The sequence below is a fragment of the Xyrauchen texanus genome, chromosome 46, assembly GCF_025860055.1.
Source record: "Xyrauchen texanus isolate HMW12.3.18 chromosome 46, RBS_HiC_50CHRs, whole genome shotgun sequence".
Classification (NCBI taxonomy): Eukaryota; Metazoa; Chordata; class Actinopteri; order Cypriniformes; family Catostomidae; genus Xyrauchen; species Xyrauchen texanus.
Genome location: NC_068321.1, coordinates 15,289,702 through 15,303,329, shown reverse-complemented (window position 1 = coordinate 15,303,329; position 13,628 = coordinate 15,289,702). Strand labels below are relative to the sequence as shown.

General features: G+C 36.6%; 1 protein-coding gene across 2 annotated transcripts in view; it reads right to left on the bottom strand.

Annotated features, from left to right (window-relative positions):
* LOC127638507 (voltage-dependent calcium channel subunit alpha-2/delta-4-like) overlaps positions 1 to 12,883 on the bottom strand; it is a 38,042-nt gene extending 25,159 nt beyond the window's left edge. For both annotated transcript variants that reach the window (XM_052120063.1, XM_052120064.1), the window contains exons 1-14: positions 12,165 to 12,883; positions 9,442 to 9,523; positions 8,042 to 8,158; positions 7,865 to 7,924; positions 7,346 to 7,508; positions 7,087 to 7,218; positions 6,905 to 6,965; positions 5,320 to 5,470; positions 5,121 to 5,195; positions 2,587 to 2,676; positions 2,334 to 2,447; positions 1,971 to 2,049; positions 1,318 to 1,451; positions 274 to 432 (exon numbers count right to left, since the gene is read on the bottom strand). In XM_052120063.1, coding sequence (XP_051976023.1) covers positions 274 to 432; positions 1,318 to 1,451; positions 1,971 to 2,049; positions 2,334 to 2,447; positions 2,587 to 2,676; positions 5,121 to 5,195; positions 5,320 to 5,470; positions 6,905 to 6,965; positions 7,087 to 7,218; positions 7,346 to 7,508; positions 7,865 to 7,924; positions 8,042 to 8,158; positions 9,442 to 9,523; positions 12,165 to 12,295 — 1,548 coding nt within the window. In that variant the 5' untranslated portion in view covers positions 12,296 to 12,883. The remainder of the gene's footprint in view (positions 1 to 273; positions 433 to 1,317; positions 1,452 to 1,970; positions 2,050 to 2,333; positions 2,448 to 2,586; positions 2,677 to 5,120; positions 5,196 to 5,319; positions 5,471 to 6,904; positions 6,966 to 7,086; positions 7,219 to 7,345; positions 7,509 to 7,864; positions 7,925 to 8,041; positions 8,159 to 9,441; positions 9,524 to 12,164) is intronic.
* Between the last annotated feature and the right edge of the window lie 745 nt (positions 12,884 to 13,628).

Sequence of the window (13,628 nt, the reverse complement as noted above, 5' to 3'; positions counted from 1 at the left end):
TGACTTTATCCCAGGGTAAAATCTAATATTGTGCATAGGCAGTAACACGCATGTCTTTTTGTGGTTTGACAGCTTGAATAAAGCCTAGGCTGCATGCATAATAAATGTTGCCTATTCTAATCTTTCACTTTGCGCAGTTTCTCCTTTTTTTACACCAACCTGCAAACTCAGACATCACTTTGTTCATTCTCGAAGAAGTTCAAAAACCTTTGTTTGGAACTTCTTTTTGTATGGCGATTAGATGCACCTTTACTTGTGGTGGTTCACTTGTACCTTATATCGGGGTGCTAGTTTCATCACTTCCAACAGGGGGATATCAGTTCCAACCACTCCAAGCAGGATGCCATGAGAAAGTGTCTCTTTCTTTTTACTGAACACTGGCATGGCCACAGAGGTCATGAGCAGCAGACTGTGAGCCATGCTTTTGAACAGCTATGGGAGAGATTTGAGAAAAAATCTAATCCATACCTCACTCTCAAACATTTAGACTGCTAATACTCACAGTTAAAAGGATAGTTCACCCAAAAATAAAAATCTGCCATCATTCTCACCCTCATGTTTTTCCAAAGCCTTTTGACTCTCTTCAGTGGATGGTAACTTAGGCTGACGTTCTGCCTAACATCTCCTTTTGTGTTCCACAGAAGAAAGTCATATTTGTTTGGAACAACAATATCAAGGCAATTAAACGATGACAGAATTTTCATTTTTGAATGAACTGGCCCTTTAAAGTCAACATGAAATAAAAATGTACCCTCTTTACATTCTAAATGCTCTATTCATCTGCATATCCAGCAATTATTGTAATAAATGATGATAAACACTAGGGGGCGTCCTAAACTAGAAGTCTAGCTACATAATACACTAAACACAGGCTATAAAGGTATTCTAAAGTACAATGGCATAAAACTTCAATGGATATCAACAGGCTATTGTAACTATAGGTTCTTCTGTCTCTAAGTGCTATTGCTGTACCTCCTTAGTGTTAGGAAGCTGTTTGATAGAGGAGATGATGGGGATGAATGGGAGAGAATCATGTTAGAAGTCAAAATTGGCTGGCACATGATTAGGTCACATAACAGCAAAATCACCATTAAGTGCTTAAAATGTATTCAAACGAGCCAAGAACTGTTGGAAATATGTGGGAGTTTGTGACTTGCATTGTCATCACATTTATCTGAAATGTGGATTTTAGCTAGTAGCCTTTGAGTTCACTGGTGATTTACAATACCAAGCTCTAATGGTTTAGTTGGTTTAGTAAATGACCAAGCCGAAAGGTTTTTCTTTTGAACAGTCAGAGTGGTATTATCATGTACTCACCACACTGTCCATATACGCCTCAGTCCAGATTATGTCATGGTCATGGTTGATGACCATTGGTCGACTCAGAACATGAAGGTACTCCATGACGTTCTCCTGTACGTCAGCAAGTGTTGAGACGTGAGTGTAATAACCTGGATAAATCAAACATACCATTAGATTTCAATGGTAATTACAATTCAATGCAATATGTTCAATGCATTTTTAAATCTGCTGAATGCGCAAGCTTTATTTTTTAATATAAATCTCCACTTTCAATTTCACATTCTTCTTCTTTTGTTTTTGTGATTCACATTCTTTGTGCATATCACCACCGAGAACTGTGCAGGGAGAACAATGTAAATCAAAAATAGACTTAAATATTGATCTTCTTCTCACCCACACCTATCATGTTTCTTCAGAAGTCATGGACTAAACTACTGGAGTTTTATAGATTACTTTTATGTAGCCTTTATGTGCTTTTTGGACCTTGAAATTCTGGTCACCATTCACTCGAATTGTATGGACCGACAGATCTGAGATATTCTTCTAAAAATCAGCTTTTGTGTTCAGCAGAAGAAAGAAAGTCATACACATCTCTCATACACATTTTTGGGTGAACTATCCCTTTAAACTTAAATAATAGCTGAATAAAGTTGGATAGGAATACATACCCTTATTGTTGCAGGCTATCCATTTGACATTTTCTGAGAAGGTCATATCTCTGCCAATAAGGTAAGTGAAAACCCGTACCTGCAAGAGGCCACACCATTTAATATTATGTTACCTTAATTTTATAATTGTTCTTAAGGAAATACAACAGGGTTCAAAATCTGAGACTACACTGAACATCTAGGATTGAAATGTGTGACTCTGGCCATGTTAACCACTTTGTATCAACAATTAATTGGCAAAGCACACAAGCAAAATGTACAATCAAGATCTTTTTCCAGTCTTCAGAAATGTTAAAAAAGCAGTAGGTAAATGTAGTGTGTCATATGTTACTCCCTCCATTGTGGAGGCAGATTGTGTGTTACCTTCTTGTCAGGCCAGTTGAACTCTTCAAACACTGATTGGAAGTCTTCCATGGCTCCATCTGTGATCAACATAATTGCTTGGTTACACAGGCTGCCCTGACCATTTGCTCTGGCCTAGGAGACAGGAAGAGAAACACGGAGGACATGCTGAGGGTTGGCGACATGCTGAGGGTTGGCACAGTACGCATAGGTTTGTACTGAATATGTGTTAGTTTGTGCGAATGAGCGTCCCCATGTTGTGAATGATACTAACGTCAGCGAGGATGCGGAAAGACTCCTTCATGGCTTTTTTTACTTTAGCCTCCCCCTTCACATGGAGTTCTTCCACAAGCAGCTTAAAATGCTGAAATGAGAGTTGGGTGGGGGAAGAGAGGATGAAACTGAGAGATTTCATTGGTTCAGACTTACTGTATGAAAGAGAAATCACATTTGAGATCCCTTTAGAGCTGAAGTGTGTCATTTCTGCACCACTAGTGTCACTAAAAAGAATTGCAAAAAACTATGTTGCTATCCAGTTGCTACATCTGGACCTACGATACCACAAGCATGTGAGTATACTTGCCAAATTAAACAAACAACCACTGTATAACACAGCGGCTTTGAAATTAACATTTGATGAATTACTGTGTATAATTGTTCTGTCTAACAAAACATGAAAGTCTCTTTAAGTATTTTTAACCACAGACCTGATTTAACTTATAAATTCAATACTACCATTATGAAAAACCATAGAAGTTCCCAAGTTAACCCATGTCTGGGTTTGAGGACCACAACCTAAACAGCTCTATTAACAAATGAACAAAAATGGGACACAACTCTAGGATCATGTTCATATCCAAGCAGGTGAGACAGGGATCTGCTCATGCTGCTGTCATTCCGAATATTTCTTAGAGGCTCTCTGTCAGCAACTCGAACAGATGCTGGCTGACTTAGACCTGCAATATCATTACCAGCTCTGCTGACCCGTCAGCTTGCATTAAGCCAACGTCCATGGCTGAGTAGGCCTGACCAACTGTCCTACATGTGTAACATTCTCCAGACATTCAAGGACATACAGTAGTACAGGTGTTTTACAAAACAGACAAACAATCAGGAACTTTCTTACAGCATTCCTATTTATAGTCTATGAATCATGTTTTATGATGCAAGTGTACTAGGTAGGTCAATACCATAATTTGCATAGGGTGAGAACAGGACCACACAGCATGGCTATTTGCACCACATGCACACACACACACACACACACACACACACACACACAAAATGCAGTTTGTACATTGGATAAGTGTGTATATATATATATATATATATATATATATATATATATATATATATATATATATATATATACACATACGGTATGTACTATTTGTATACAAAGTATTTGTAGGCAAAATGCAAATAGTTTATGTTGGTATTTATACTGGGGTGCTAATTGTATCTTCCAGTATTTACAGCTGGTGTAAATTATCTGATGATTATCTGATGATACTGTATATTATTTTAACATACACTGTCAAATGAGTAATACATAAGTGATATGCAAGATGATACATGCTACCTACAATTGCTTCACTATCCAATCACTTTGTAATTCTGTATCTGACTGTAAATCCAGAGATTAGAGTATGTCCCCAATTGCTCTCAGATATGTATCAAACAAAGAGCAGCACGTCAGATGAAATCACCCACCCACTATGCTATCACATGGCTAAAAGCAACAATAGAGTATAGTGGCCCCATAATACAAGCGATTTACCTGCACCAATAGGTAAAAAGCGGAAAAATTTAAACCAAGAAATAACTGAAATCTCATGGACTAGAAAGGTGAGAAAAGAAAATGGGGTGTAGAACAGCTTTGAATACAGTGAGTAAACAAGTTAAGACACTGGTTCTAAACTGGTTTTGGTTCAGGATCCAGATTTTACATATGTCATCAAGTGGCGAACCAACACAGTGCCAGAATAGTTTATGGTACAAATGTAAACAAACATTGAAATATATTAATATATCCATTAATTCATTCGTTTAATCTTGAAAGTCATCAGACTTGGTTTCACAGTTTGAGTGTTTGTTTTCTAAATGTCTCTTGAGTTTAATCAGTTTTATGCTTTGGTAGCCAATTATTAAAAACAAACTGAGGTTGACAAACCATGTTTATTCTCATTTCAACCGTATCTTATTAACCTTGTTTTGTTCATGGTTTTAGAGCATTCGGGCAAATCACACAAGTCATCTGCCTAATTTGGCAGTGGCGTCTTCTAACAAGTGACAGATGAACTTTACGCCAAAATACATTAGAATTTGATTGGATGCATGACTTTTGCCAACAATATTGAAGATATTGGTCAAGATATTAGAAGCAATTTCTCTGCACTTTTAAAAGTTCAAAATCGTCTTGATTTTTCTACCCTAACTATGCACTATTAAATGATAAATTGCATTTTATTATTTGCATTTAGCATTAGTTTTTCCCTGCCATCTGTGACTCAATAAGAACAGACCTGAGACACAATTTTGGGTTGTGACCCACCAGTTGAGAACTACTAATTTTAGATGTTTAAATGACAAAAGACCTGAATGATGCATTCACTGCATTATAATTCAGTGAGATCCCCAAGTAAACCACACACAAAAAACACAAACAAACATAGAGTATAAAATGTGTAGGAGGTGGACATGAGTGCATATGGGGGGAATGATAGTAAGCAGGTTTCCTGCTGTGGCAACTGAATGGAGTCATTGGCTTAGTTCCTTAAGCTCAAGTGAAGTAAATAATTGGCTTACCTCTCGGTTGTCCAAGTCTGCCTGAACCAATGTTCCTTTAAAACAGGGCTCCACGTAGCGGACATAATCAGTGTACTATGGAAAGGATGCATAATGAAAATTAGTTTTTTCAAAATTAAAACGACAGCCTCAGAAATGTATGTCTGCAATAGAAATGTTGCTAAAGTGATTATAAATGGAAACCAAAGGGTGTGCTTACTGCAATAACATTGACAAAGTCATTTTCCCCAAGCGTGTCCAGGATAGTGTTGATGGTGTGTTTGGCAATGGTCATTTTCAAACCTTTCATGCTGCCACTGACATCAACCACAATGACGATGTCCTTAGGAGATGTGGCAGCCTGGATATACCTGAAAGGAAGAGAGGATTTTCTTAGAAGTGCGCTCAGGACATCTACAGCAGGTTGGTCTAGGTGGGCTATGCTCAGAACTGTCATGCCCATTCAAACATAAGGAAGAAAATTATATCCATTGTTAGAAATTAACTTATTTTTGAAGGGATACTTCACCCAAAAATTACAATTCTGTCATTATTTACTCACTGACATGTTGTTTCAAACCCATATGATTTTCTTCCATGGGACACAAAAAGAGATCAATGTATGGAAAAAAGATACAATGAAAGTCAATGGAGACTGAGACTAACATACTGCCAAGCATCTCTGTTTGTGTTCTATGGAAGAAAGAAAGTCATACAAGTTTGGAACAACAGGAGTGTAACAGGAATGTTATTAATTTATGGCAAACACTCATGTGGGCTGAATCTTTTGGTAACTACAGTGTCTAAATGCATGACAACGATATGAAATAGATCAAATGTTAGATTGATGTTACAGATAAAAGGAGGGAAAATGTTTGGTATTTTTGTCACTTTCTTTTGCATTTTCGTTGATTTTTAATGCAAAATAAATAATACAAAATATAATGTGTAGCTTTGATAGTTACTTTCTATGATTATTGTAACTAAAATTTAACTAAATGTAACTAAAGTGTCTGGCTAAAATTTGGTGGCAGAAATTACTCAAATTTGATCAGTCCAATCAAGTTGCACTTTTTGTGGATCATTTGCTTTAAAATAAAAATTATCTTATCCATCGACCATTCTTTTTGACACTCAAAATTGACATGACTCTTTTCCATGTAACACAATATAAGTTATTATCAAAATAAAAAGCTGCTTTTTTCCAGGTCGCCTTGCACACTAAAAAAAGACATATACGTAACGTACAGCTAGACTTTGTATACATAAGACACATACTGCACATACCAAACTACTGCAAACTACATGTTGAGGCTACCAACATGTTAACTCTCTCATTAATAAAAGTTTAATGAGTATAGTAATTCAAGGATGATGCAAACCCAATCCTCAAATCCTGTTTTATTCCAAAACTTTAGTGTCTTTCTTTGTACCCTACTGGTATGTTTATCCAGATTCATAGTAATCATTTACTTCTGTATAAACAATCACATATGGAGCCTATGTCAGTCCTACTAACCTGGCGGTTGAGCTGCTAACCACTTAAGAATGAGATTAAAGTCTTTCAGTGGGATCAGAGCCTAACTGGCTGTGCTACCATAGCCACAAGCTGACATTTGGGTGGCATCCACACTGATAATCCTGCACTGCACTCTGGGTCAGGAAAAGAGCTAGCTGAATATGCCACTATGCACATTTGTCTACAAAGTCATAAATTATTTCTATTAAACAATGGCGCAATGATTTGACATGCAGGATAACAATTATGGTTAAAATTTTCAGTTAACTGCTCTATTTTATCTCACCAGTTTCTGTTTCTGCAGTCAAAATCAACAACACCATTAGAATCCGGAGTCCATTTGATTCCTGAGTGGTACAAAGATAAACAAATTGAATTGGAAGGTCTAACTGTAGTGAATTTGAAGTTGCAGGATTTAGCAACAGTAAACCTCATGAAACTAGCAAGATACCATAACTGAATACTTACCCGGATAAAGCCTGAAGAAGCCTGCTGAGCTGCCAAAATATTGCCATGTGAGCGTAGGGTCCTTCTGGAAATTACTAATGAAAACATCATTCAAGGCCTCTGACATGTATACTCCATTAAGAATGTCTGGATCTGGATTTAGCAGAAGTGAGATAAGTGACATTAGTTCTCTAGAATTCCTAGGATTTTATTTCAAGTTTGTGATATGCTCAAGATTCAAGATAACATCAAATAATAGTATTATTCATGCTATATATACCTTTGTTGTAGACGTTGGTTGGAACTTGGATGTCACTCATTAAAGTGTTAACCGCAAGCTTGTTGAAATGCTCATTCTCCTCCAATGGAAATTCACCTCCAAGCTCGATAAAATTTCCCTCTTCATCCATAGTGTTCACCAATAATGCATTATAATAGTCAAACTGGCAGAAAAATATAGCAAGACAAAAATAATAGAGTTTTATAAAGCAATTAGCCATGAGAGGAGGTGTGTTACATTGGTTTTTCCATGGGTAAGGGGTGTTCTTACGGACTATGCTTGCTTTTAAACAATAATGGCAACAGCAATATGATAAAAGACACCAAAGTTAATAAATAGGATGGCCAAGAAACATGAAACTTGGCACATTAAAACAGAATGTATGGTCATAGGTGTGGATTTATCGCCATTTTGCAATGGCTCCTAACATGGCTCATCCAATCAGAATTAAGGGTAGGAACTATCCAACTATCTGGTTTTACTATCAGGTCAAAATGCATACAAGACACAAATTGTTACCTGTAATGATGCATTAAACTCATGATACAAATCAGCATCCTCAGCTGTGTCTGCCAGTCTCTGAGGACAAAGAACACAACAAAACATTTGATTCTACATGTTAAAACCAATGATAAAGAGACTAAAAATAATACAGACAATAACATAATAGTTAATGAGCATAAATCTAATACTGACCTTCACAGACTTCATCTTGCTTCCAAGCATTCTCTCAATTTCATCAGAAAAGTCTAGAACTAAGCGCGCTCCATCCACCTCCTGTATTCTAATGATGGGCTCAACATCTTTAAGTTTCTTTACAAACCAAGAAAATGGTTTCATCATTTTGATTCAAAATAATTTCTCTGTTATTAAAGACATGCACTTGCTGAGCACTTTATTAGAACTACCTGTACACCTACTTATTCATACAATGATCTAATCAGCCAATTGTGTGTTAGCAGAGCAATGCATACAATCATGCAGATACAGGTCAGGTACTTCAGTTAAGTTCTTATCAACCATCAGAATGGGGCAAAATGTGATCTCAGTGATTTTGAGTGTGGCATGATTGTTGGTGCCAGACGGGCTGGTTTAAGTATTTCTGGGATTTTCATCCACAACAGTCTCTAGAGTTAACTCAGAATGGTGCCAAAAACAACAATCTTGTTGATGAGAGAGGTCAACTGAGAATGGTCAGACTGGTTCGAGCTCACAGAAAGGCTACGGTAACTCAGATAACCACTCTGTTCAATTATAGTGAGCGGAATAGCATCTTAGAATGCACAACACGTCGAACCTTGAGGTGAATGGGCTATAACAGCAGAAGACCACGTTGGGCACTTTATTAGGACCATAGTGTTCATAAAAGTGCTCAGTGAGTGTATATTGTATGTACACTTGCAATACTTATTATGAAATACAAACACACAACAGACAGAAGGGATACATTTGCATGTTTTAATTGCTTAGAGCCTCAGTGTAAAAGCTTTCCTAGTGCTACCAAATGTTTGAAGAAAAATGTGTTATTCCTTCAATCTCAGTGATTTAGTCGCTTGGATTAATTGTATCACAGAACAAAAAATTATAAGCAGTGAAAACACATCTTATAAAGTGCCTATCAGGATTCAAGTGGTTAGTTCAATCAAAAATGGAAAACCTGTCATTTATTCACCCTTATGTTGTTCCAAAACCATGACTTTCTTTCTTCTATGAAGCACAAGAGGAGACATTTAGAAGAATATTGACACTATTTTTTCTATGTGGCATTCTACATAAAATCTCCTTTTGTGTTCCGCAGAAGAAAGAAAGTCATTTGGGTTTTAAACAATGTGAGGGTGAGTAAATGATGACAGTATTTTCATTTTTGCCCAACAATCCCTTTAAGCTTTACATAGTTTTCTATATGACACAGACTTATAGTAAGTTACATAAGTTTCTCATTTCTAGATTACAGAGCATTTACTACGCTTTTTGACTGATGAAAACAGGTTTGTTCACATTTTTTAAAGAGTTTTTAAACTACACACACAGACTTTGCTGATTTTCAGTATGATTAAAACAAGGACTGGCACATTTTCATTTTATTTGATATTTACCTTTTGTAATAGAGCAGCTCCTGAATATTTTGCTGCAATGACATTTATTTTCTCTGAAAATGTGATGGCCCATTTTTGAACTCTAGAGATACAAAGAAAGAATTCGATCAGCACTGATTGTGTGAAGTTTATCATTGTTGCATAGACGGTTTAAGTGCACAACAAAGGATCTAGTTGAATGTTTGAATTTACCATGGTACTCCAACTGAAATTCAAAGAACTTACATTGTTTCACATGATTTGGCTAGTCTATAAATATACTTACACTATCAGTAATGTTGGTTTTGCAGGTGGCCCATAATCACTTGATAGGATTCCAAGTAATCTATTGATCTCTTAACATTAACAGTGAATGCAAACTCCACAGTTTGTACCCCAGTCTAAACACAGACAATCCTATACATTAAAATGCTTAAAGTAAAGCCTATAGGATATGAGGTCATATTAAATTATGTGAAGAAAACCAAACACATTATTTGTAGTAAAGCCTCCCTGCCATTCTTAATGCGCAATGCACAACATGCAATAAACCATAATAGTTAGTCATATAAAGAAAGAAAGCAAAAAAGAAAAAGCCCAGTCAGCACATTTTCATATGAAAAGGTGACCTCTTGGTCAGGCTGGCTTAACACTGAACTTAACAGGTCAACAGTCTTATGTTGAGGAATCTCTGTTGACCTGAAAGTGTCTGGGATCCTCAGAGTGCCTGGGGAATTGTGCTAATAGTTTGGCAACATTGTGGATTGTGACACTATTACCGCAAGGAAAATCCATGTGGAGTCAACCACAACACGTCCCATCAGATATGGATGCAAATACATTGCTGTTCAAAAACCTTCAGGGAGATGAAATTTAAATGGGATAGTTTACCTAAATATTTTAATTATTTCATAATTTACACACCTTTATGTTGTTCCAAACCAGTACTTCCATGGAAAACACAAAAGGAAATGCAAGGCGAAATATTACAGCCTCAGTCACCATTCACTTTCATTGTATGGAAAAAAGAGCAGCTCCTCTTGTGTTCCACAGAAGAAAGAAAGTCATAAAGGTTTAGAACATTTTTATGTGTAATATCCCTTTAATATAAAACACAAGACATTTGGATGGAAAATATATAAAAGAAATACTAAAAGAAATCAATTACATGTAAAACAAAATAATAAAATATGAATAAAATACACCCTTGCCATTCTGTGCTGCAGGAAAACCAACACAATTTTCATGCGATTTCCTTGAAATTAAATCTACATAAATAAATACAAATGCAAGGTATTAAGATTCAAATAAAAATAAAAATTTTATAACAAGAAATCCCTAAAAACAGATCAAATCCATCGCCATATGCTTTGGTTTATATTATAAACTGGACCAGCATGGTACATAATACAACTTTAAAAATGATAATGCATAAGAATAATACTGACAGTCACAGGACTCTAGGGAAGGGTCAAATCCTCTGATATTAAAAATGCCTGTGTGCACACGGCAGCGTCTATGACCATCTGTGAGCTAGCTTGTGTCTTTGGCTGTTGTCCAAAGAGCATTATGAAAGGTATGAGAGTGTCTGCTAAAACGGTTCCATTTCAAGCCTGGACATTAACCTTCTAGTTGGAAACATAAGAAACATTATCAGAGAAGTCTCTTGAGGCAGATTTGACACTATTTTATGTGGTTTGCTTTTGTAAATCAGAAACCACCAACAGTAATTATGGCTTGCACTTTTCACAAAAGCATTTTAACGTTTTTTTCAAGCCCAGCTAAGAGTTTCTTAAATAGTCTTTTAATAATGAGAGAATGATGCATGTTTCTCTTCACTATAATACATTATTCACTATGAAATGTAATCAATTATAATTCCACAATATTACTATCTTGCCTCTCCACCTTAAATTATTTGTATTGTTGCTTCCGTAGTTCGAAAAGTGTCTGCCATCTGCTAATAATGACTTCCCAGTCCCACGAGGACTGAATTTTACACCACAACATAGAGGCTGATCAGGGAGTTACTAAAGATGATCACACAACTCTCTGAGCAATTTCTCTTCATGTCTCATTTAAAATTCTAATGTCAATGGAACTTGAGAAAACAGTGCAAGTTATAGCCCAAAATAATCTGTTCTTAAGAGCAGCTTTCAAACTGAACAACGTATTAATATAATATCTACCATGATGTTCACCCATATATAGCACAACAAATGAAAGCAAATATTGTTTTGTTCTCAGTGATTTGTTCTCAATTTACATAGTCAATTATGTGGCACTTAAATTCATAGACAGGTCAAAGGAGAGATGCCTATGATGCCAGGAACACAGCAAAATGTTTAAAGGAGCTTAGGTTTGTGCAAACATTCTTTTTAGAATATAATTTTAATGGTATCTGTTATTGGTATCTATAATTGTATAATGGTGTCTGTTAATGTGGAAAAAAATAATAAGTTTTAGTGCTTATTTTGATCTATAATTATGGTAACTGTTACTTGGTACTTTATCTATAATTTTATGTTATCTGTTCTTATGAAGAAAATCATAAATAAATTATATTAAAAAAGGAAAGAAATGTGTAAAATATTCTATTTCTATTTTATAGTTGTTTATCATTTTAATGGTATCTGTTATTATTTTTTACATTTTATAATAATATCTGTTCATGTGGGGAAAATCCTAAATACATTAAAGGGGAAAAGAAAGGCAAAAGGTGGAAATTCAAACGTGAATCTTACGTTTCAGGTGGAATCTTCATTTGAGCATGTGAAAAGTTACAGATACAGCCTGTGTAGACCATGAAGAACATGATCCAAGAAGACCATCTTCTGTGACACATGATGCTCACATCCATCCTTAAGGGCCACATCTTTTCGGTGATCAGTCATGAGAAACAGATGCTCAGAATCCAATACTCCAGTAGTACTGAAATTGTAGCCTGACTTCCTTTCACTTGTTTCCGAATAGTCTTTTTCATGTTAGCTTCAAGGTTTTTATGTGTCTCTCTGAACTCCACATCAATTGTATTGTTTGTACATCCAAAAGTTCCTGGAAGGCCTGGTGATCCACACCAGCAGAATCCTATTCATGCTCAGTTCTTCTGGAAACTTTCCCCAAACTAATGCTGAGCTTCATGGAGCTTCATCAACACTTCTCATATTGAGGATGATACAGATGATACAGATAATCCAAGTAATCCACTTAATGTTCTCATTTGGTCTTCTTCATCCTTAAAGTAAATGCAATGTCAATATGTTAAAATATGCTCCATTATATCATCTGAATCACATTTGATAGATGCTCTGCAAAGTTCCATGGACCTTCACATGCAATAATTCCTGTGATAAGACATCAGATATAGACATCAACACTTAAACACCTTGTCATTCCACACGAATTGGAAGCAATGAACAGTTTAGACAGTGCTGCAGTTGAGATTCACTTCCAGAGCATCCAATCCTCCATCACCCAATTTACAGTGTAATCCACTTGGATTACACTCTCCCCATGGTGGGTGCACAGCCATGGGGAGGGGAAATGGAGAGAGAGCAGAAGAGGGTGGGCACACCAGAGAGAGGCAGCGGATTGGATGAATAAGAGTTTTGTTGCCTCTAAGAGGATTAGTGGTGAATTCGGGAGGCTGGTTCATCCAATCAGTGTAAGTGAAGGGCATTGTTGTGTAGAAAGACAAGGCCATCTAGTGGGGATGTGATGATCACATGTAGAATTTCAGGCATATAAACTTCTCGATCAGTAATGTGGACCAATGGAGAAAGGTCTGATGAGACTCTAACCAAGCAATGGTGAGACCAATAATCAACCTCCAAGATAAGAAGATACCAGCACCTAAGAGAGATAGTCCTCATTTGATGGATTCAAAGCTGTCAATGTGAATAGATCACCTGAACAGCCTGCCTCAGACTGCAAAAGTTGGGGGCCTGGGTATTTCAGTGAGTATTGACGCTGACTACCACCTCTGGAGTCACAAGTTCGAATCCAGTGCATGCTGAGTGACTCCAGCCAGTTCTCCTAAGCAACCAAATTAGCCCAGTTGCTAAGGAGGTTACAGTCACATGGGGTAAGCTCCTCGTGGTCACTATAATGTGTGGTTCTCGCTCTCAGTGGGGGGTATGGTGAGTTGTGAATGGATGACGCAGAGAATAGTGTGGGCCTCCACACGCGCTAAGTCTCCGCGGTAACGC